The 22,406-nt window shown below is 40.3% G+C and overlaps 1 protein-coding gene across 2 annotated transcripts in view; it reads right to left on the bottom strand.

Moving 5' to 3' along the window:
* Window positions 1-1,125: 1,125 nt before the first annotated feature.
* The window catches only part of LOC100333484 (integrin alpha-2), a 38,042-nt gene continuing 16,761 nt past the window's right edge, over window positions 1,126-22,406 (bottom strand). Inside the window, exons 16-30 of one of the 2 annotated variants that reach the window (XR_012386107.1) lie at window positions 21,127-21,287; window positions 20,897-21,045; window positions 20,672-20,782; window positions 18,464-18,586; window positions 16,439-16,625; window positions 16,264-16,350; window positions 10,267-10,343; window positions 10,109-10,192; window positions 7,796-7,898; window positions 7,567-7,677; window positions 7,364-7,474; window positions 5,224-5,337; window positions 5,054-5,143; window positions 3,614-3,730; window positions 1,126-1,696 (exon numbers count right to left, since the gene is read on the bottom strand). Coding sequence is in view for 1 of the 2 variants with exons in the window: in XM_021479257.3 (XP_021334932.1) it covers window positions 1,607-1,696; window positions 3,614-3,730; window positions 5,054-5,143; window positions 5,224-5,337; window positions 7,364-7,474; window positions 7,567-7,677; window positions 7,796-7,898; window positions 10,109-10,192; window positions 10,267-10,343; window positions 16,264-16,350; window positions 16,439-16,580; window positions 18,504-18,586; window positions 20,672-20,782; window positions 20,897-21,045; window positions 21,127-21,287 (1,630 nt within the window). In the remaining variant the exon portion in view is untranslated. The remainder of the gene's footprint in view (window positions 1,697-3,613; window positions 3,731-5,053; window positions 5,144-5,223; window positions 5,338-7,363; window positions 7,475-7,566; window positions 7,678-7,795; window positions 7,899-10,108; window positions 10,193-10,266; window positions 10,344-16,263; window positions 16,351-16,438; window positions 16,626-18,463; window positions 18,587-20,671; window positions 20,783-20,896; window positions 21,046-21,126; window positions 21,288-22,406) is intronic. The other variant, XM_021479257.3, reaches the window with a different exon arrangement.

Below are 22,406 nucleotides of genomic sequence, written 5' to 3'. Positions count from 1 at the left end.
GGTGTCGCAGGTTCAAGCCTCGGCTGGGTCAGTTGGCATTTCTGTGTGGAGTTTGCATGTTTTCCCCGCGTTCGGGTGGGTTTCTTCCGCTTGTTCCGGTTTCCCCCATGTTCAAAAGACATTCAGGTGAATTGGGTAAAATTGTCCGTAGTATATGTGTGAGAATGAGTGTGTGTGCATGTTTTGCGATGAGTTGCAGCTGGAAGGGCATCCGCTGCGTAAACATATGCTGGAAAAGTTGGCGGTTCATTCAGCTGTGGCGACCCCAGATTAATAAAGAGACTAAGCCGAAAACGAATGAATGAATGAAAACCATCATATCTATGGCTATCTATGGCATATCTATGCACTTTTGAGTTGACTGTTTGTTCTGTTCCTTCAGATTATTTTTTATACAGAGCACTTGAATGCTTGTATCTTATTGGCTGGTGAACATTCAAAGGTGCACAATTATTTTTTAGGAAACCGCAGTATTAGGCTAGCACTAATAAACTAGCATACACACATGCTAAATATCTTGAAATACAACATCTGGAAATGTGAAAACCATAATATAAATAGAATAATTGACTTTAGTTTGTTGAATTATTAGAAAATACATTGGGTGAGCATTATTTTTTTGGTTTGCATAATTGTTTAAATTACTTTTCTTAATTATTGGGAATTCCATTAAAAAACATTTAACACATCTATAGTATTGCATGGTTTTGAAGGGTTATTCATAGTCTGCCAAAAGACGTCTGTTAACTTGAACAAGTTTCCTTTTACAGTAGCCTAATATTAGATAACTGTGAGGAGAATAATTTTGTCTCATCGCCTCACTGTACCCACTTTTAGTGCATTTTTTCAGTTTAGCAGAAGATACTTCAATAATTTGCACAGGGGAAAAGGAATTGCACAAATATTTCCTCAGTTTTCCAACTGTAATGTTTTTAAAAGCTGTTTGTTAAAGCATTAAAAAAAGTAAGATATTAAATGACAATATATTCACTATATACTGAACATTTGATAAACAACAACCCTATAAAGCTATAAAATTCCCTTAAAGCCTATCAATCTCTTTAAGATATGCTTAGAATTTCACAATTACCACAAAGAGTGGAAAAAAAAAACTGGCCAACAAAATCTTGTTTAAAAAAACATCATTTAATCTGCCCTCAGGACTTCAATCACAACAGTAAAAATTATTTCACATTGAGGCGTTAAAACCAGTGTGTGTCATCATACTGCAAGTTTGTGCAGTGAGTGAGCTACAGGCGTACAATCTGCATCTAATACATAGGGGCATTAGATTTATTAAAAAATTATCATTTCTTTATTCTTTAGTGGAGAACCATATGCATACTAAAGCAAGTCTCAACGCGATGAGAAAGCAGGAACTGACAGAGACAAACTGCACTCTACTCCTCTGTCTCTCATGCATGTAGAAACTCATTCTCATACTTTTGAGAACGGCACACGACTGAGGCCAGAGCGAGCAAGTCCACTGCAGTGAACAAAATACAGTAATATCATCAAGACCTTCAGGAATCGAATGGCGGCAAACTGAATATCAGTCATTTATCTGTACATTTCAAGGTGACAACATTTCCACAGTGTGGCTTGTTCATGCTGGATTCTCACATAGACCCTCTTGTTCAGCCTGCTCCTGTTCATCCCCCTGCTGCGGCAATGCTTTCCTCTTGAAGAAGCCAACCTGGTGGAACATCAGTGTCATAGTTTGTTTTTCTTTGCTTTGCTTTGTTCAGGATTGATTGTTATCAGTTTTTACAAACTTAAGTGGATTAAACATAAAACAGTTAAGTTGTCCCCCAAAAATCCCAATATTTTTTCAGTTTCAACTAATTTTAAATAAGTATTTTGAACAAACAGCAAACGCCATTTTTTAAATGTATTAGTAAGATGGTAGTGATTTTTTTAGGATTAAATGCCAATTGTGAAAGTAAGATTTTGTTTTTAGAAAACATTTCTTTGTGCAAGTTGTAGTCTGTTATTGATTACAAATTATGTGATCATATCTAAATGACCTATTTTAGGTTATTTACAGTATTCAAATTGATGTCCCAGATAGCAAGTAGCATTCATACTTTTTAGATTACCTTTTAAATTACTTTGCCCTAACTTGTTTTTTGTTATTCTTTTCTGTAGAGAATTCAGAAGATTTATATGACAAAAATTTGGCAATTATTTCCATTTTTTCATCCGTGAAACACTGCGTCCCTTGCTGCTGTTTTATGTTGCTGAAAAATTAATGAACACCTTTGTATTTCCTCTATTAACTATTGTAACACTTTGCTGGCTGGAGTTCCAAAAGCTATCCTAAATAAGTTACAATTAGTACAAAATTCAGCTTTAGAATTCTGAATTCTGAATAGGACCAGTGCAGGAGAGCACATAACATCTATTTGGAATAATCTGCACTGGCTTCCTGTCAGTTTTCGAATTGATTTTAAAATCCTCATGTTTGCGTACAAGGCCTTGAATGGTCTAGCAACACAATATTTATCTAAGCTTTAAATCCCATACACTCCAAGACGTGCTTAATGCTTGTCTGATGCTGGTCTTTTAACTGCTCAAGCAACACAGATAAAATCTATGGGAGACCAGGCATGCTCTTTATTGCCATGTAAACTGTGGAACTCTCTGATATTCGCAATGCGGGATCCCTGAGATCCCTGAGATCTATTACTATTATTGTTATTAATATTTCATGTGTTTTAAATTATTACATTTTGTTTGCATTATTACATTTTGTTGTATTTTATGTCTGTAAATTGTTTTGAGATACTACTTTTAAAGGTGCTATATAAAAATAAAGTTTATTATTATTAATATTATTATTTGTATTATATACATATATATGTCAAGCGGAATGATGTGACAGTAGATTTTTTGGAAATTGTAAATAATTTTAAATCTATAAAAAAAAAATGTATTCTGATTCTAAGCATTTTAAAGTGTAGCACAATCTTAGGGTCTGATTATGTAATCCACATTAAACATTGTGAATTTAACTTGTTAAAAAAAATAATAATAATAATTATATATATATATATATATATATATATATATATATATATATATATATATATATATATATATATATATATATATATATATATATATATATATATAGTGCAAATAAAACACTATTTTAAATAAATGATTATAAATAAAAACAGTGTGAATGAGTGTGTATGGATGTTTCCCAGAGATGGGTTGCAGGTGGAAGGGCATCCACTGTGCAAAAACATATGCTGGATAAGTTGATGTTTCATTCTGCTGTGGCGACCCCAGACTAATAAAGGGACTAAGCCGAAAAGAAAATGACTGAATTAATAAAAACGTGTATTTCTGCAACCATGCAAATCACTGTGGCCTCAGAGCTTGCAGAAGACACTTAAAATAACATTGTTACACAATAAGGAATTTAACTGATTGCATGTCTTCTTGGCTTATAAAAAATATCTTCCTCATGTAAACACTTTATACACATCTTGGCGTTTATCTCCTTTTAATGTCATACAAAAAATGATAATAAAATACATAAATAAAAGCAGGCAGTAGCTGGTGTTAATGTAATTCATGTTAAAAAAAAAAAAACAGCACATACCTTCCAGAGAATCACTGTAACCAGAGCGAATAGGAGCAGGCCGCCGAGGACACTTCCTATGATGATGCCTATAGGAATATCTCCAATCGCTCTTTCTTTAATGACTTTGATTTTGATCTGCAACAGAGCCAGAAATGATTAGATATCTGTTGATCATACATTAATGTTATTAGTACAAGGGTTTTAATGATGAGGATCTCCAAATGACAACAGATATGATAATATGATACAAACACACAAACTGATTTTTGAATGACAAAATATAATACGTCAGTTTTTAAAGATGCTTAAAAATATATATTACGATAATTTTTGTTTCCTAAATATTACTCTATAATTTATTTCGGTGATGTCACATTCATAAATCATTCTCATAACTGGCTTCTCAGTTACTAGTGCAGATTAATAATACATCATGATCCTGTTTAAAAAATATTACAATTGATATTTATAAACAAGGGCATATGGGACAACACGGTGGCTCAGTGGTTAGCACTGTGGCCTCTCAGCAAGAAGGTGGCTAGTTCGCGTCCCGACTGGGTCAGTTCGTGTGGGTTTCCTCTGTGTTCGTGTGGGTTTCCTCTGGGTGCTCCGGTTTCCCCCACAGACCAAAGACATGTGGTACAGGTGAATTGTATAAACTAAATTGCCCATTGTGTATGTGTGTGAAAAATATGTGTTAAAGAGTGTGTACGGATGTTTCCCAGTACTGGGTTGTAGGAGGTTGGCATTCTGGATACAGCAAATATACAGTGATGCATTAATATTGGTTAATGTAACTTTTAAAATTATTTTTATTTATTTATTCTGTGGCATCACATGATCTTTCAGAAATCATTCTGATATGCTGCCTGAGAAATTATTATTAGTTTTTACTTGTGCTTAATTATTAATTAATTTCTTTTTATTTAATGTTTCTTTTTAATGCCAGCATCTTGGTTTCCACAAAAATATTAAGCAGCAAAAACACTAACTAATTTTATTAGCATAAATAAAAAATAATGATAAATCTTTTTGAGCTTTTTGAGAAACTATATGACTGTTAAACGTCACTTTAAATTTTAAATAATACCAGAAAATACAAATTGTTTATTTATTCATAAAGCAGTCGAATAGAGTCCCAAGAATACAAAATGACTAATCTCATTATTATTATTGTTATTATTAATATTTAATGGAAAACTATTTGACAATGAATTTTAGTCAACTGAATTAAGATTAACAATATTTCAAGAGTATAAGGGCAAACATCTGTCTCATTAAAACAGAAAAAAACTGATAAAAATTGCTGACTAGCACAAAATGGTGGACGCAGAACTATGCTGGTCAACTAACAAATTGCAGCTTTAACCAGCCTTGACAAGCAGAAAAGTGACTCTAAGCTATAAGCTGGTCTGATCTTATCTTGAACAAAACTAAAAGAGAGGGTCAGGAACTGACCTGCTGTTGTTTGTGAGTAACCACAATGAGATCAGGCTGAGATGTTTCTACTTCTGCGCTTCCAGTCAGTAAAACTGTCTGAAAATCCGCCTGGAAGGAGATAAACATGAAGAATCTTCTCAAATAACAGGAATGGAGAACAGAGATCAAACTGCTGAAGAGGCACTTACATAAGCAAATGTGCCATTCCAGATTCTGGCAGTGATGTTTATAAAGTAGCTGCTCTTCATCTCTAGATCTTTGAGGAGACAAATCATCTGTTCACATTTAGATGACTTACAGTTCTGGGGAAGAGAAAAAACATTGTGTTAAACTTGCTTTTAATAGTTTGGCATCAGATTTTCTATAACTTCTTGTCCAAAATGATTTTAGAAAGTGGTTTAGATACGAAGATTTTTATTTTTTGATGCAAAACAGAAATACAAATGTTCTCAGAAAGTATTTAGCACTTCACTTTTTCCACATTTTGCTATGTTGCAGCCTATCAAAATTTCAAAAATAACTTTTAAATACATTGTTTTTCTAAATTCAAAACAATACTCCATGATAAAAATTTGACAGAAGTTTGTTTGAAATATGTAAGTATTCACATTTGAAGTTTTAAATGTTAAATAAAAAAAACAAAAAAAAAACTATTTTTTCTCTATTTATTCACACCCAAGTGGTCCCAAACATTTATGGGTTCTTTTTTCTGTTGAACACAAACGAAGATATTTTGAAGAATGCTGAAAACCTTTGACATCCATTGCAGGAAAAAACAAATACAATGGAAGTCAATGTTTAACATTTTTCCTAATTTTTTTATGTTTGGAATGGCATGACAGTGATTGATTAATAACAGAATTGTCATTTTGGGTGAACTAACCCTTTAAGTCTCTTCTGCTCACAATATGCTGCACACCGTCCGTAAAACCCCTATGTTTGTCTTATTCATCCAGAATTTGTTAAATAACACATTAAACTCTATATATCATATATATCAACTATATATTATAGGCCACAACAGCATACTCTTACCAAACCTTTGAAAGATATAAGTGCTGCCGGTGCAAGAACGCACATATTATATTTGTCATGATCACCAGCGATCTAACCACCAGAGGTCGCTGGTAAACACTCACATTCACATGAACTACAAATCTACTGGTAAATAGACTACAAGAATCAGTCATGCTCAACACACATAACCGGTAGCAGATCCTGACTAATTGCATACACACAGCTGATGCTGCTCAAGTACTAATTACACAGACATACAGTATATTATACAGCTCACTTTGAGACACTCATTGCTGAGTCTAGTTATCTGTTCGAGTGACATTACGACGTGTTTCCTTGGTCTGCCTTTGCCGTGTTTTTGAACATTTGCTTTGTTTTGTTTGTTTAATCCTGTTTGCTGCTTGCCTTGTGATCATCTGCCTGTTATTTTGTCTTCGACTCTGGATTGCTCTCATACATTTGTTTGCCCCTGTATTGACCACTGCTTGCCTGACCATTCTAATAAACCTGCATGTGGATCCACACCTCTTTTGTCAGTGTCACTCCAATGGTTACAATATTATAGACCATTGAGGGATGTAAACAATAACAATGGTGTAACGTATTTCCTGTTTTATATTTTTAATTTCCATAACTTCCAAGAATCCAAGAAGATCTACCTATTGATGAATAATGTTATTACAGCTGTTTAATCATCAATTTATAATTGAATTGCCTGTTTTTATAGTTAGGAAATAGTTTAACAACAAGCAAGAAATGTTCATGGGCCAATAACACCACCACATTGAAATGTTCTATATCAGGGGTTCCCAAACTTATTAGCTTGCCACCCCCAGAATAACAATGCTATTGACTCGCGACCCCCAATATCCTCTGAGGTGGTTATATATACAGAAACCTTGCATACAATAGCGCACACACACCAATAGACTCAAGTTTATTCTTAGTTTATTTTTTTATGTATATCAGAGCTGTAAATGTGCCAGAAAGTTTAACCTGATGTTATAAAATCAATCTGCTGCATCTGACGCCATTGGTGTGTCTTTAAAATTATGTAATTACCCCAGGGGTCGCAATCCAATAGAACTAGTAACTATAGGTTACTGTAGTAACTATATAGTATATATTAACTATAAACAACAACTTTTCTCTTCAGTAGTTTATTGATAAAATATGGTAATTCTTATCGTTTAATATAAATAAATAGATTTTTGGAAACCACCAGGCGACCCCCTTTATTGTCTTGCGACCCCTTGGGGGGTCCCGACCCCCACTTTGAGAACCACTGTTCTATATAACACACAGACTGACCAGTTCTGTGGTTCCTCTGAAGCTCTGTTTAGTGAAGCTGGCCGTGTATGTTTTCTCTCTGATCTTCAGAGGGTCAATCAGTTGACTGTCGTCACATCGCACATTTGCAGCCTGCACATCAGAAACACAGGTTAAATCATGTGCTGGTTCAGTTTGATGATGAAAGTGTACAGTAATTATAGTAGCTAGAGCATTGTATTTACAGGTGATGTTTTGACTGAAGTCAAGTATAGTAAATGATCTCCATTCTTGGTTTTGGTGGGCAGTGAGATGCGCAGATGAGCCTGATTTACTGGGAAGGTTCCAGTAGAAACCTGCAGAAAGACACCAATTCAAATTGCTGGTTAATAACTTACACAATGTAGCAAACACTAGAGGGAACTTCAGACATGTTCATGTATAGAAATAATAAATATACATTTTTGGACTCACTCTTAACGTTATGTTGAACTCTCGGCCGATGTCATCAAAATTTGATACTTTATGTTGGACTTGATCCTCTTCTCCAATCATGCAAAAATCCAAGTTTATGTCTCTTGAAAAATAAACAAACAAATAACTGGGACTAAAGTTTTCATACACAGGATTTTCTTTATAATTGATTTCTGAAATACAGCCTTTGCTAAGGTGTTTTCTATACACTACTAGTGATTGCTAAGGTTTTACTGGGTGGTTTCTTGTTGGCAAAAAAGCCAAACATACCAATAAAACAAACAAACAAAACATTCAGAATTCAAAATTTTGGTGTGCATTAACAATCGAATGAGGCAAAGAGAAAGTACTGAAATATATTTAATACCTGTATTGAGAATGAGGTCGCATGCATTGCTCAGGTGGTATTTTTTCTCCAACTTCAGCAAAGTCTAAAATTCTCGACCGTTCTGTGGGTCTAGTCTATGAACTCTGATCTTTATCTTATTTTCTTTTAAATTCAAGTCAGGTGATTGTAATCTAGCAGCTTTATTTTTCTTTCTGAAAGAAGTTGAGAGTTTCGTTGGCTGCGTTTAGGGTCATTGGGCTCTATTTTGAAGATCCATGCGCAAAGTGCAAAGCGCAGGGCGCAAACGCATTAAGGGCATGTCGGAATCCACGTTTGCTAATTTAAGGATGGAAAAATCCACTTTGCGCCATGGCTCATAGTCTAAAAAAGTTGAGCTTATTTTCTTAAAGAACTATAGGTGCGTTTTCAGAATAAAACCAATCAGAGTCTCATCTCCCATCGTCAGTTGCGTCGCGCCATAGTGCATTTGTATTTACATGACAGACTTCGTAAGTGATAAAAACTGAGCATTTCACTAGCAAGAAAACAGTTAAACAGAGCATCTACAGCGCGAGAATAAAAGGTAATCCTCCTCATTATATACTTTCGCTTTCACTCTTGTGGATAAGGAAACGTGTTGTATGCACAGACATCCATTAGCCTATAAATAATTACAGTATTTTGGTTTGTTAATCGCAAAGATTTGTTTCAACACTATTTCTAAATTCAGTTCTAATTTCCAGCAAACAAATAAATGAACAATAATAATGAAGTGTGGTCAAAAAACGGAGTTATATCCTAATACACATGCTGTCCCCCATATGGTCTAAAAGCTGGCAGGTGGGCAAATCTAAGCTTGTTTTTAATAAAACAAATATAAATATGCATATAATAAATAATACTGCTAATAATAATAACATTATACAAAAGCAAATTGTTATGAATAAACTGAAAAAGCCTTCCGAGATGAAGAAGTCATGAAAGTATGTTTTTTTTTTATTTATGTAGACTAAAGAAAATAAATTGTTTTGTAATATTTTAATCCTTTATATTTTTATCCTATATATATCCTTATTATATCATATATATATATATATATATATATATATATATATATATATATATATATATATATATATATATATATATATCCTTAATATTCTCATTCTTTTTCATATGTAAAGATATTTGCGTATTGCTGTAGCCTACATCCTGTCTGTATTAAGCAATGTGAAAGCGAGATGCATAACTAACGCACTCTGCGCTGGAAAATAGACCGGCTTTGTTCTGGTCTATTAAAAATCTATTAAAGTTTCTCAAAATAGCAACGCGCCAGCAATGTACCTCTACACACCTCCTTTTTTAGACCAGAACGCCTGTAGGTGCACATATGAGCGCAAATGCATTTGCTATTTTAACAGAGTGGCGCAAAACGTCAAAACGACTCTTGCGACAAGCTAAAACTAGCGAACAACAATTGCGTCGTGCCGCATTGCGTCGTGTGTATGATAGGGCCCAATGTCTTGCTGAAATCTCCACACTGGTTTCATCTTCATCATCTGGTAATGTCGATGTTGGGATTGAAGTAGGTAATATTTATTTACCTTGACGTGGGCCAGGGCTGCTAAATAACTGCTGAGAGATTTCAGCTGCTGTCTGGGCTTTCCATGCCTTTTACACCTCCCTTTCTACATGTGTTCAATGATTTATCCTTTGCCATTTCATTTGATCACACATAGCATAATTGCTAAATTGAGTTTCTTAATATGTATGAGTTACTTTAGTGGTTATTGATACCTGGTGGAAATTGTAAGTAAAAGGATTTAGATAGATGCCATTTATTTGTTTAAAAATACAGAATAACAACAACATTGTGAAATATGACGACAATTTAAAATAACTTTTCAATTGAATATATTTTATTATTATGTACATTATCTAATATGCTTAAACATTAGTTATCTAATATTAGTTTGACCTCTGACCTGGTGAGGATGATTTCGGCATCATACTGGACTGGAATGGAGAGGGAGACCTTGTTATCAGAAGTCACTTCCTCTTCGCTGTCACTGGAAAACATCAGGCTGGGTTATACACAAGCCAAGCAAACTGTAATTGAAATGTACTAAAACAGCATTTTTACCTTTGTGCTTCAAAGTTCACAACCGCGTTTTTCTGTAGCTGATTCAGATTGAAGTCAAAGTTGATCTCGAATGTTACCTGATGAGACAAGAAATTATTCAAGATAACAAAAAGCTGTCACAATCTCGGTCTGATCACCGGTTTGATGTTTGTGTTACTTTTTCCCTTTCACTCGTATTGTTTTGATCACTCATACCCTGCTTTGTTTACCTCTCGCTTCCCCACCCATCTGCTCTATTACTTTCCATTAGTCTATCAAACTAATTTCACTCACCTGGTTTCCTTGATTTCTGCCCCTATTTATCCCTCTGTTGATCGTAGTTCTGTGTCAGATCGTAGTTTTTCCCCTTCCGGCATGTCTGGCGATCTCCTGGTCTAGTCCTATTCCTTGTATATCCTGTGAGTTTTGTCGTGTCCGATGTCATCCTGTTGATTTTCCTAAAGTGTTTTTTCTCCGTCTGCCTTCAAGCCTGTTCCCGTCTGTTTTTGCTTTGCCGCCCATCTGACTCTCCGTCCCTATCCTGCCGGCCCTCAACACTCTCTCGCCGGCTTCCAAGCCTCAGTCTTCCTCGTGGCCATTCTGTCCCAGTCAGCGGCGGCCGGATTCATCGCCCCCTGTCGGGTATCAGGGTATTGCACCCTCTTGAAGACTGTTCATCTAACCTCTCCGGAGTAGTTTTATTTAATCGTTTTTTGGAGACTTTATTTCTCAGTTTTGAGTTTTTTGTGAACTTTGGGCTTTTTTGCCAACTCCATTACGGAGGAATTTTTAGTTTCCTTTTTTGAAGATTGTTTTGTTGACTATTTTGCCCCTTGAGTTTGTGGGCTTCAATAAACTTTGCTGAGACCTGCATCTGTGTCTGAACCATCTTCTCTCTCACTCAGACCTCTGACAGTACGATCTGACCAACGATGGACACAGCAGGCCAAGATTCTGTCAGGTCGGCTTTAACTCAGCAAGGAGCTCTATTGGGTCAGCATGAGTCAAGACTCACCAGCACCTCCAGAGAAGTGGAGTATCTCACCAATCAGGTGGCTGATCTCACGGCCCGTCTACACGAGCTTCAGTTCGAGACCCTGCAGGGGGCCCAGGCGTCCCATCAGGCCCCTGAACCACGCTGCAACAATCCCCCTACCTATGATGGGGATCCTACTTCATGCCGGGCATTCCTGTCCCAGTGCTCGGTGGTCTTCACGCTCCAGCCACGCACCTATGCCTTGGAGGAGACTAAAGTGGCCTTCGTACTTACCCTTCTCACGGGCAGAGCTCGCGACTGGGGAACGTCTGTCTGGGAGGCCAGAGCACCATGCGTTTCCTCTTTTAGTAGTCTCCGTCATGAAATGATCAGACTCTTTGACCGATCTGCCAGGGGCCAGGAGGCGGCAGATCAATTAGCTCGTCTTCGTCAGGAAGGTCAGTCTGTCACTCAGTACGCTATAAAGTTCAAGACGTTGGCGGCCTCATGTGATTGGAACGAGGGAGCCTGTCATGCCATGTTCCGGGCTGGACTGGATGAGGACATCCAGGATGAACTGGCGACCCACGACCTACCTCAAGATTTTGACACCCTCACAAACCTGGCGCTTCGCATAGAGGGCCGTCTTCGCCGTCGAGACCATCGAAGGTTTCTGCGCTCTTCAACCAGAAGAGAGGACCCCGGGTCCCTTTCCACCATGGTACCTCCATCGGATCATGAACCCATGCAAGTGGGACGTCTCCATCTCACGTCTCATGAGAAACAGCAGCGCCTGGCTCAGGGTCTGTGCCTATACTGTGGCAAGCCGGGGCATTTTGCAGCGAAGTGCCCAGTAAAAGCCAAAGCTCATCAGTGAGAAGAGGGATCCTGGTGGGCGCTATTCCTTTCTCTTCCCCCTCATCTCGCACCATCCTCCCTGTTGTGGTCCAGTATGATGGCATTTCTGGTTCCTGTTCTGCTCTCATTGACTCTGGGGCAGAGGGGAATTTCATGGACCGCTCTGTGGCCGCCCAGTGGGGAATCCCGACCATCCCTCTCGCTGAATCTGTTTCTGCCCATTCCCTTGATGGTACTCTTATTGCCACCGTCTCTCACACTACCCCTAGTGTAAGTCTTATTGTATCCGGCAATCACCGTGAGGTCATCACGCTGTATCTTTTAGACTCACCCAATGCACCTATAATTTTAGGGCATCCTTGGTTGGTAAAGCATGGTCCTCACGTGGATTGGTCTGGAGATTCTGTCTTGTCTTGGAGTCAATCATGTCTTAAGTCTTGTCTTGGTCCTGCCCCGTTTCCTGTTTCTGTGTCTTCTGTGTTACAGGTGGAGTCGGTGGATCTGACCGGGGTTCCGGCGGAGTACCACGACCTGCACCTGGTCTTCAGCAAGTCCCGGGCCACCTCCTTGCCTCCGCATCGACCCTACGACTGTGCCATTGAGCTCCTCCCAGGCACTTCTCCGCCTAAGGGACGTTTGTATTCTCTGTCCCGTCCTGAAAGAGAGGCCATGGACAAGTATATTAATGAATCCCTTAAAGCCGGCCTCATCCGCCCCTCCTCATCCCCAGCGGGAGCTGGGTTCTTCTTCGTCAAGAAGAAGGACGGCTCCCTCCGTCCCTGTATTGACTATCGAGGGCTGAATGACATCACCATTAAGAACAGGTACCCCTTACCTCTTATGTCCTCAGCCTTTGAACTCTTACAGGGAGCCCAAGTTTTCACCAAGTTGGACCTCCGTAATGCTTATCATCTGGTTCGCATTCGGGAGGGGGATGAGTGGAAGTCAGCCTTCAACACACCCATGGGACACTTTGAATATCGGGTCCTTCCTTTTGGTCTGACCAACGCCCCGGCTGTCTTCCAGGCCCTGGTCAATGACGTGTTGAGAGACATGGTAAACCAGTTTGTCTTCGTGTACCTGGATGATATCCTAATATTCTCTCCCTCTCTGCAGGCACACACTCAGCATGTTCGCCAGGTGCTGCAACGACTCTTAGAAAACCAACTGTTTGTTAAGGCGGAGAAGTGCGTCTTCCACACCCAGTCAGTTTCGTTCCTGGGGTTTTTGATTTCGGCGGGTGAGATCAGTGCCGATCCTGCAAAGGTAAGGGCTGTTGCCGAGTGGCCAACTCCAGACTCTCGCAAGGCACTGCAGCGGTTCCTGGGATTCGCCAACTTTTATCGGCGTTTCATCAGGAACTTTGGCCAGATTGCTGCACCCCTAACAGCACTGACCTCCTCCAAGGTACTGTTTAGGTGGGGGGATAAGGCTCAGGAGGCCTTTGATAAACTCAAGTCCCGTTTTATCTCTGCTCCTGTCTTGTCTATTCCAGATCCTAAACAGCAGTTTATAGTCGAGGTTGATGCTTCTGAGGTCGGAGTAGGCGCAGTCCTATCACAACGATCTCTTCAGGATGGGAAAGTACACCCCTGTGCTTTCTTCTCCCACCGTTTGACCCCCACGGAACGAAACTATGACATAGGCAATCGGGAGTTGTTGGCAGTCAGGCTCGCTTTGGGTGAGTGGCGCCATTGGCTGGAGGGCGCAGAGCAGCCTTTTGTGGTCTGGACAGACCACAGAAACCTTGAATACATAAACTCTGCCAAAAGGCTCAATGCAAGACAAGCCCGCTGGTCTCTCTTCTTCAGCCGGTTCAATTTCACACTCTCGTACAGGCCTGGGTCCAAGAACGTTAAACCCGACTCTCTCTCTCGCCTGTTTGCGGCCCCAGAGAGGGTGGTTTCAAAGGACACCATCCTGCCCAGGGGTGTGGTGGTGGCCTCCCTCTCTTGGGAAATTGAGAGTCGGGTCCTGGAGGCCTTACGAGAGTGCCAACCTCCTCAGAGAGTTCCAGCGGGCAAATTATTTGTCCCTTCTGCTCTGCGTTCACAGGTCATCCAGTGGGGTCACTCATCCAAGTTAGTCTGTCATCCAGGAGTTCGGAGATCGCTGGCAGCCATCCGGCAGCGATTCTGGTGGCCATCCATGGCCAGGGATGTCAGGCAGTTTGTGTTTGCCTGCTCAGTTTGCGCCCAGAACAAGAGTTCTAACTCGCCTCCCACTGGTCTGCTCCGCCCCCTTCCCATCCCTTCCCGCCCCTGGTCACACCTTGCCCTTGATTTTGTTACTGGGTTACCAGTATCGAAGGGGAACACTGTCATCCTTACAGTGGTGGATCGATTTTCCAAGGCGGCCCACTTCATTCCTCTTCCCAAATTGCCCTCAGCCAAGGAGACTGCTCAGGCGGTGGTGGACCACGTTTTCCGGATTCATGGCCTTCCGGTCAACGTTGTTTCTGATAGGGGTCCCCAGTTTGTCTCCCGGTTCTGGAAGGAATTCTGTCGACAGATCGGGGCCTCTACGAGTCTGTCATCGGGATTTCATCCTCAGACCAATGGGCAGTCTGAGCGGGCAAACCAGGATCTGGAACGCACTCTCCGCTGCCTGGCATCCCAGAATCCGAGCTCCTGGTGTCAGCAACTGTCCTGGGTAGAGTATGCTCATAATACTCTACCAGTCTCCTCCACAGGTATGTCACCATTTCAGTGCTCTGTTGGTTATCAACCACCTCTTTTCCCCGCACAGGAACCCGATGCTGCGGTCCCGTCTGCCTTGGCTTTTGTCCAAAGGTGTCGACGTACCTGGAGTAGAGCCAAGGAAGCCTTGGCCCAGGCTAGTAGACGGACCAAAGCAGCGGCTGACCGTCATCGGACTCCCGCTCCCCGCTATGTTAGTGGTCAAAGAGTATGGCTGTCTACCAAGGACCTGCCTCTCAGGGTAGCCTCACGTAAATTGGCTCCCAGGTTCATTGGCCCATACCGGATCACCAAGGTGTTGAGTCCTGTGGCAGTTCGGCTCAAGCTCCCTCCTACGCTTGGTCGGGTACACCCAGTCTTTCATGTTTCTAGGGTTAAACCTGTTTTGTACTCCCCCCCTTGTTCCCACTGTCCCGACCCCTTCCCCCCCTCCCCCCCGTCTAGTGGATGGTGCTCCAGCATATACTGTCAGAAAGTTACTGGACGTCAGACGCAGGGGTCGTGGTTTCCAATACCTAGTGGACTGGGAGGGCTATGGCCCGGAGGAGAGGAGCTGGGTCCCGGCCCGGGATATCTTGGACCGGGGGTTGGTCGAGGAATTTCGTCGGAGACGAGGTGAGCCCCCTCCCTAGGGCGCCTGGTGGCGTCCGTGGGGAGGGGGGTACTGTCACAATCTCGGTCTGATCACCGGTTTGATGTTTGTGTTACTTTTTCCCTTTCACTCGTATTGTTTTGATCACTCATACCCTGCTTTGTTTACCTCTCGCTTCCCCACCCATCTGCTCTATTACTTTCCATTAGTCTATCAAACTAATTTCACTCACCTGGTTTCCTTGATTTCTGCCCCTATTTATCCCTCTGTTGATCGTAGTTCTGTGTCAGATCGTAGTTTTTCCCCTTCCGGCATGTCTGGCGATCTCCTGGTCTAGTCCTATTCCTTGTATATCCTGTGAGTTTTGTCGTGTCCGATGTCATCCTGTTGATTTTCCTAAAGTGTTTTTTCTCCGTCTGCCTTCAAGCCTGTTCCCGTCTGTTTTTGCTTTGCCGCCCATCTGACTCTCCGTCCCTATCCTGCCGGCCCTCAACACTCTCTCGCCGGCTTCCAAGCCTCAGTCTTCCTCGTGGCCATTCTGTCCCAGTCAGCGGCGGCCGGATTCATCGCCCCCTGTCGGGTATCAGGGTATTGCACCCTCTTGAAGACTGTTCATCTAACCTCTCCGGAGTAGTTTTATTTAATCGTTTTTTGGAGACTTTATTTCTCAGTTTTGAGTTTTTTGTGAACTTTGGGCTTTTTTGCCAACTCCATTACGGAGGAATTTTTAGTTTCCTTTTTTGAAGATTGTTTTGTTGACTATTTTGCCCCTTGAGTTTGTGGGCTTCAATAAACTTTGCTGAGACCTGCATCTGTGTCTGAACCATCTTCTCTCTCACTCAGACCTCTGACAAAAGCTTTCTCACACACATAACACACATTTTTTCTCATACCGTCTGGCCGGGTAGCAGGGTTGGATATGCAACTTGGCAGTCGAGTGAACCTGTCTTTGAAGCGCATTTCACCTCAATGTTGTTTGCCTGCAAGCATATACAGAAAAACTCAAAAATATAGTTTCTAATACACAAACTAAAGCAAAATTTTGAAAATGGAAAATGGTCTCCATACAGGTGGTGTAAAAGAGGCGTAGAACAGGTTACTGGAGAAGTTCGCTGACACTCTTGTATTGTACGCATTTTCCTTTGTGTTGGTTACTGTTACCATGATGGGGAGTCTTCTTCTGTCAGGGCCGACTAGAAGTGAAGACGAGCTGCAAAACACAACAAAGCAAAAACTTTCTGAATAAGTCAGGATTCTGGTTATTTACTGGAATAGTAGTATTGGCTATTTTTAGTTAACTCTTAAAGACAACCCAGGCTCATTCTGAAAATGTACAGCTATATACATTTCTGGAGAGCGCAAAATATGTCAATGGAGGTACGTTTTTTTTTTTTTTGCAGTATATTTTCGTGAATGCACAGGAGGCCGGTGTGTATGCATTTTCAGATCTCAAATTTCTCTCGCAAGTGCCATTCTCGCCTGCTGTTCTCGCATAAAGCCGCTGTCGATTGACTTTCCACTGACTGAATGACTGACCCACTCTCCTCCTTCCTTAAACCCAACCAGTGTTTTCATAAGCATCGATTGACCCAAACACCCACTTCCCTAAACCCAACCAACGGTTTTAAATAAAAAAGCAATCCAGAGAAAGAAAATTCCTCACCCAATTCTTTCCACATTCTCACCCTGTTATTTACTTGTTTATTAAATTTTTTTTGGCTTCTCTTTTTGTCTTACCTGCTTTCTGGAACTGTTCTTCACCAGACTCGAACCCTGTCATCATAGTCAACTATTTTCCATATGGAGATAAGCGGTCAGCTGGTGAGTGTGAAAAGGAACGGCATCATCCCTGTAGCGTTCGTTTTAAAGACAAAATGCAGCCATACGTACGCCATACAATAGTATCCGACTATATAATATGCGATCTCCAGAAATGTAGATAGGACTAAGTTTTCAGAAGAGCCTATGTTGCTGAAAGTGACAGTAAAACTCTGTATCATAAACCAGTCTGACAGTCTGCGTGAACCAAATGTTGTTTCAGAATTTTGAATTTTTGAAGCATTTTTCACCACAAGTACGATGATGTATTTCTAACTATAATGGAATATCGAGAAGGGGGCGGGGCTTGGAGGGGCATGGCTAAGCATTTTTCATCCAATATAGTGAATCCAATATCTCAGTTTGTCACGTGGGGGTATGAATAAAATGTTTTTGAATGAAAGTGAAAGTGCCGAACTGCAGTTAAAGTAAAAAAAAAATAATAATAAAATGCTCGAAATTACATGAAAGTCTGGAGGAAATGTGAGTAGCAATGATGTTAATCAAACTATTTACTATAACATGTAAAACAGGAAGACGAAGCAGTGGCGCAGTAGGTAGTACTGTCGCCTCACAGCAAGAAGGTCGCTGGTTCGAGCCTCAGCTCAGTTGGCGTTTCTGTGTAGAGTTTGCATGTTCTCCCTGTGTTCGCGTGGGTTTCCTCCGGGTGCTCTGGTTTCCCCCACAGTCCAAAGACATGAGGTACAGGTGAATTGGGTGGGCTAAATTGTCTGTAGTGTATGAGTGTGTGTATGAATGTGTGTGTGGATGTTTCCCAGAGATGGGTTGCAGCTGGAAGGGCATCCGCTGCATAAAAACTTGTTGGATAAGCTGGCGGTTCAATCCGCTGTGGCGACCCCGGATTAATAAAGGGACTAAGCTGACAAGAAAATGAATGAACGAATGTAAAACAGGATCATGGAAGGAACGTTCAAAAAGTCCTCCTGTAAACTCCTGTAAACACCTTACACAAGGTATTGTCTTAGGCAGATAAGTCAAATAATTTGATCACTGATATCCATGTAAAGTAGTCATTGTAAATTTAGATTTTAAACGAACTTTTTACTTTAGTGCTATTACTATTAATTACTATGTAATTTTCATTTTTTCATCTAGCCTATTATTGAATTATTTATTTAAGCTTCACATCGGTTAACATCAATTAACTATGGTTGAAAGTCATTTACTGTCACTGTACAAAGAAGAGGCATATGTCTAAACATAAAAATGATGATATACTCTGTATGTAATGATTATATACATTTTAGGGTCAACTGCCTCTTCGTGTTGTTTATAGAGCAGCGTTTGAGGTTACCTTGGCACATTAACAGCTTTCACAGTCAGCTTCAGGTCACAAGTACATTTATCATCAGGGCCACAATCCTTCACAAAAGGGACCTAAGAAAAGAGAAATACACTTTTATAAGAGTTTATAAGTTTTTAGACCTTAAATAAATTAGCGGTGACGCAGTGGCGCAGTGGGTAGCACGTTCGCGTGGGTTTCCTCCGGATACTCCGGTTTCCCCCACAGTCCAAAGACATGCGGTACAGGTGATTTGGGTAGGCTAAATTGTCCGTAGTGTATGAGTGTGTGCGTAAATGTGTATGTGGATGTTTCCCAGAGATGGGTTGCGGCTGGAAGGGCATCCGCTACGTAAAAAAACTTGCTGGATAAGTTGGCGGTTCATTCCGCTGTGGCGATTAATAAAGGAACTAAGACGACTAGAAAATGAATAAATTAGCATTGGAAATATTGATGTCCTTAATTAAACATGAAATAGGAAATTTTGTAAAATGCTAGCGTTAGCCTGATAGCACTAAAGCATACATCCCGCCATACAAATCACCACCCAAAGCCATGCCTTCTGAATGTATAAACGTGCACTACACAACATCATTACAATACCATTTGACTCATAAACTGAATCTTTGCTTCATTTGTGTCTGTCACTGTCACTGACTGCTGTTTATCTAATGTGATGCAACAGAGCACAACTGGAGAGGCTGCAATTACAGGAACACATTTCTAGGACTGCATTTCTAAGACTTCTTTTTATATGGCCCTACCCTACTCCACCTCTTATCCTAAACCCAATCACCATCTACTGGATGAATCAGGAACAACATGGTCCTAGAAATGCAGTCTTAAAAATGCATTTCAGCCTCTCCGGTTGTGCAGTAACATACTATTGGGAGAAACAGTCATGCATGTGTGAATGGTGGGAGGGGTGAACCAGCTCATTTGCATTTAAAGCCACAGGTAACAAAAAACAGCTACAATGTCCTTTCACAATGTAACATTCACCAGAGAGAAAATTGTATAGTTCGTTAATTTTTTATTTTTTTTGGCTTAGTCCCATTATTCATCAAGGGTGGCAACTTTCCAGCTGCAACCCGGTACTGGGAAACATCCACACACACTCATCCACACACACACTACGGCCAATTTAGTTTATTTATTTCACCTGTACCACTTGCCTTTGGACTGTGGAGGAAACCAGAGAACCTGAAGGATACCCACATGAAGACATGGAGAACATGCAAACATGTGTCACTAAAATTGTATAGTACAGATAGTAATTACAAACTTAAACTTAAAAAACAAGCTAGGTTACTGATGTTTCCAATCACTGTCTGTTCTTTATTGAGAACGTGCTGATGCTGGTAAGCTATTACATTTTATGACAGGCAAGTAGGACAATCTTGCCTGTCAAATGTTCTGACTGAACATTTGATTGGATGAACTTTTCTTGGTCCTACATATTCCACTGAATATTTCAGGAGTTCACACTTAGCTGATGATTTATTCAAAAGCTTGTTTGGCATGCTGTCCCGAGAGAGAACCCTGAGCTAATAAGATCCTCTGGCCTGTGGCTCCCTCCTGTTTGCAAGGAGAGATGGAGCTCAGGTAGATCGTAAGAACTCCCCTGCTGTAGTAGCTAATAAAAAGATACTGATTGCTTTTGATAGATAACTACTTACTAGTAACATGTCTATGATGCCGATTTGGATTAGTCAATTGATAGTGGGAAGAAACCGGGGAACCCAGGGGAAACCCACGTGACCCTGGGAAGAACGTGTAAACTCCGCACAAAAAAATCTTCTGGCTTGGTAAGGACTAGAACCAGTGATGTTCTTGCTGTGAATCAACAGTGCTAACCACTGAGCCACCATGCCACCCATCTAGACAAGGAGGAGGAGTAGGGGTGGAAGGAGGGATTCTTCAAAATGAAGATAGCTGTTATATGGAACTAGGGGTATTTATAGTGGCTTAGGAATCGTCTGATTGGTGAATCATAAATTGAATATTGCAGGACCGGCTGCAAGCAATCATAAGCATGTGATCCTCTCAAAATTAGTTTATAAATAAACTTCACTAAAATACATACAAATGCATTTGGACCACTTAATTTAATGATTGCTTTTTTGGGTTTGAAAAGATTTCCAACCAGCAGAACAAAAATGTAAGGACAAGAATCTTACAAAAAATTCCCATGCTGTGGGCAAAAATGCATCCAGGACTGGACCGTTGTCTGAATCTTGTGAACTGATGTTGACACGCAAACCAACTGGACTGATGAAATCAGGAGTCTCCTTTCAAACCATGAAGAAAAAAGAATTGTTCAATTATTTAAATAAACTAAAACTGGGATACAGTAAGCATACAGTGCGTTACAGTTATTATGGACAGCATGAAACTTAACTGACCTGCACATAAAAAATATGATCCACACAAGTCTCTTTGTCAAAGATGCTGATTTCTTTCTGAATAGTTCGGTCTTTGTTTTCAAACTGTGCTCTTGAAGTGACTCTCGATGACTGCAGGTCGGCATCCAGCATCAGGCTGTACTTGATATCTTAAAAACAGCATTTCCATTTAATTCTGCGGGGATTTTTGAACATACGGGAGATATAAAACTCACCAGAGATAGGCTTACCTACTTTACCCAAACCTGTGGGTCTAAATGTGGACCTGAAGCAAACTTTGGCAGTGACACACGGCACCATTTTTCCTCCAAACAGACAAGTTTTATTCACAATGCTGACCTTTTCTGGGTTGAAGGAGACTCTTGTTGAGACTGATGCAATTCCTCTTGACCTGAGATCGCAAAAAACTATATAACCGTCACAGTCTCAATAAAATAATTTAGCAAATCTCAGAAGGGATAATACACAGCAAAATTACCCACTCACATTCAGTACTTCCAAGATGGGATTTTTTTTTCTTCTGCAGAACATTAACGATTTTTTTGTTGAAACCGTGATTCTTGGTGAAACTATTAAATTATAAAACGCAAGTCAACAGCTGGTTGTACTTTGACAATCTAAAAATGAAACAGGCAAAACAAAATGATTGCCCTCTTGAGGGTACATTGAAAAAAACAAAGTGGTTGGTCAGTGAAAGAGAATGAACAGTTTTTGGCAACAAATATAATAAATGTCATTATGTTACAAGAAGCTTGTTCTCTGTTGATTATAAGTTCAATTCAATTCAATTCTACAGCGCTTTTACAGTGTAGAATGTGTTAAAGCAGCTTTACATAGAAGTTCTAGTAAACTGAAACTCTGTCAGTCCAGTTGTCAGAGTTGAATTTCAGTTAAGTTCAATCCAGTGTAGTTTATTTTTCGCTGCTGAAAGTCCAAACACTGAAGAGCAATAGTCTCAAACTCAATTCCTGGAGTGCCGCAGCTCTGCATAGTCTAGCTCCAACCACCTTCAACTCACACCTGCTTAATAGCCTCTAGTAGTCTTGAACACCTTGATTAGTTGGATCAGCTGTGTTTGATTAGGGTTGGAGCAAAACTGTGCAGAGCTGCGGCCCTCCAGGAATCTAGTTTAAGACCTATACTGAAGAGCATATCCATTGATGTGCAGCTCCACAAGTGCCAGAACCAAGCAAGTTTGGGTAATATAAGTAATAATTGAAATAATATTTAGTTTTTTATCTGATTGATTTATTTTATAAAAGACCTCAATGTACCATTTGGAGGTACTAATTTAGTTTTGCCTGTTTGCTTCTCAAAAGCTCTCAAAGCTTTTAATTTTCTGAATCACCAAGAGCCACAGTTTCAGCTAAAATACATTTTTAATGTTCCGCTGAAGAAAAATGTGCACTGAATGTGAATGAATTTACAGCAAATCTTTGTTTTCAAGTGAACTATATCCAGTTAACAAGTGGGTTTGCTCTGGGTGCTCCGGTTTCCTCTACAGTCCAAA

This window comes from Danio rerio, chromosome 10, assembly GCF_049306965.1.
Source record: "Danio rerio strain Tuebingen ecotype United States chromosome 10, GRCz12tu, whole genome shotgun sequence".
NCBI classification, from domain to species: domain Eukaryota; kingdom Metazoa; phylum Chordata; class Actinopteri; order Cypriniformes; family Danionidae; genus Danio; species Danio rerio.
The sequence above is the reverse complement of the archived record's forward strand: the minus strand, read 5'-3'. Positions and strand labels throughout refer to the sequence as shown.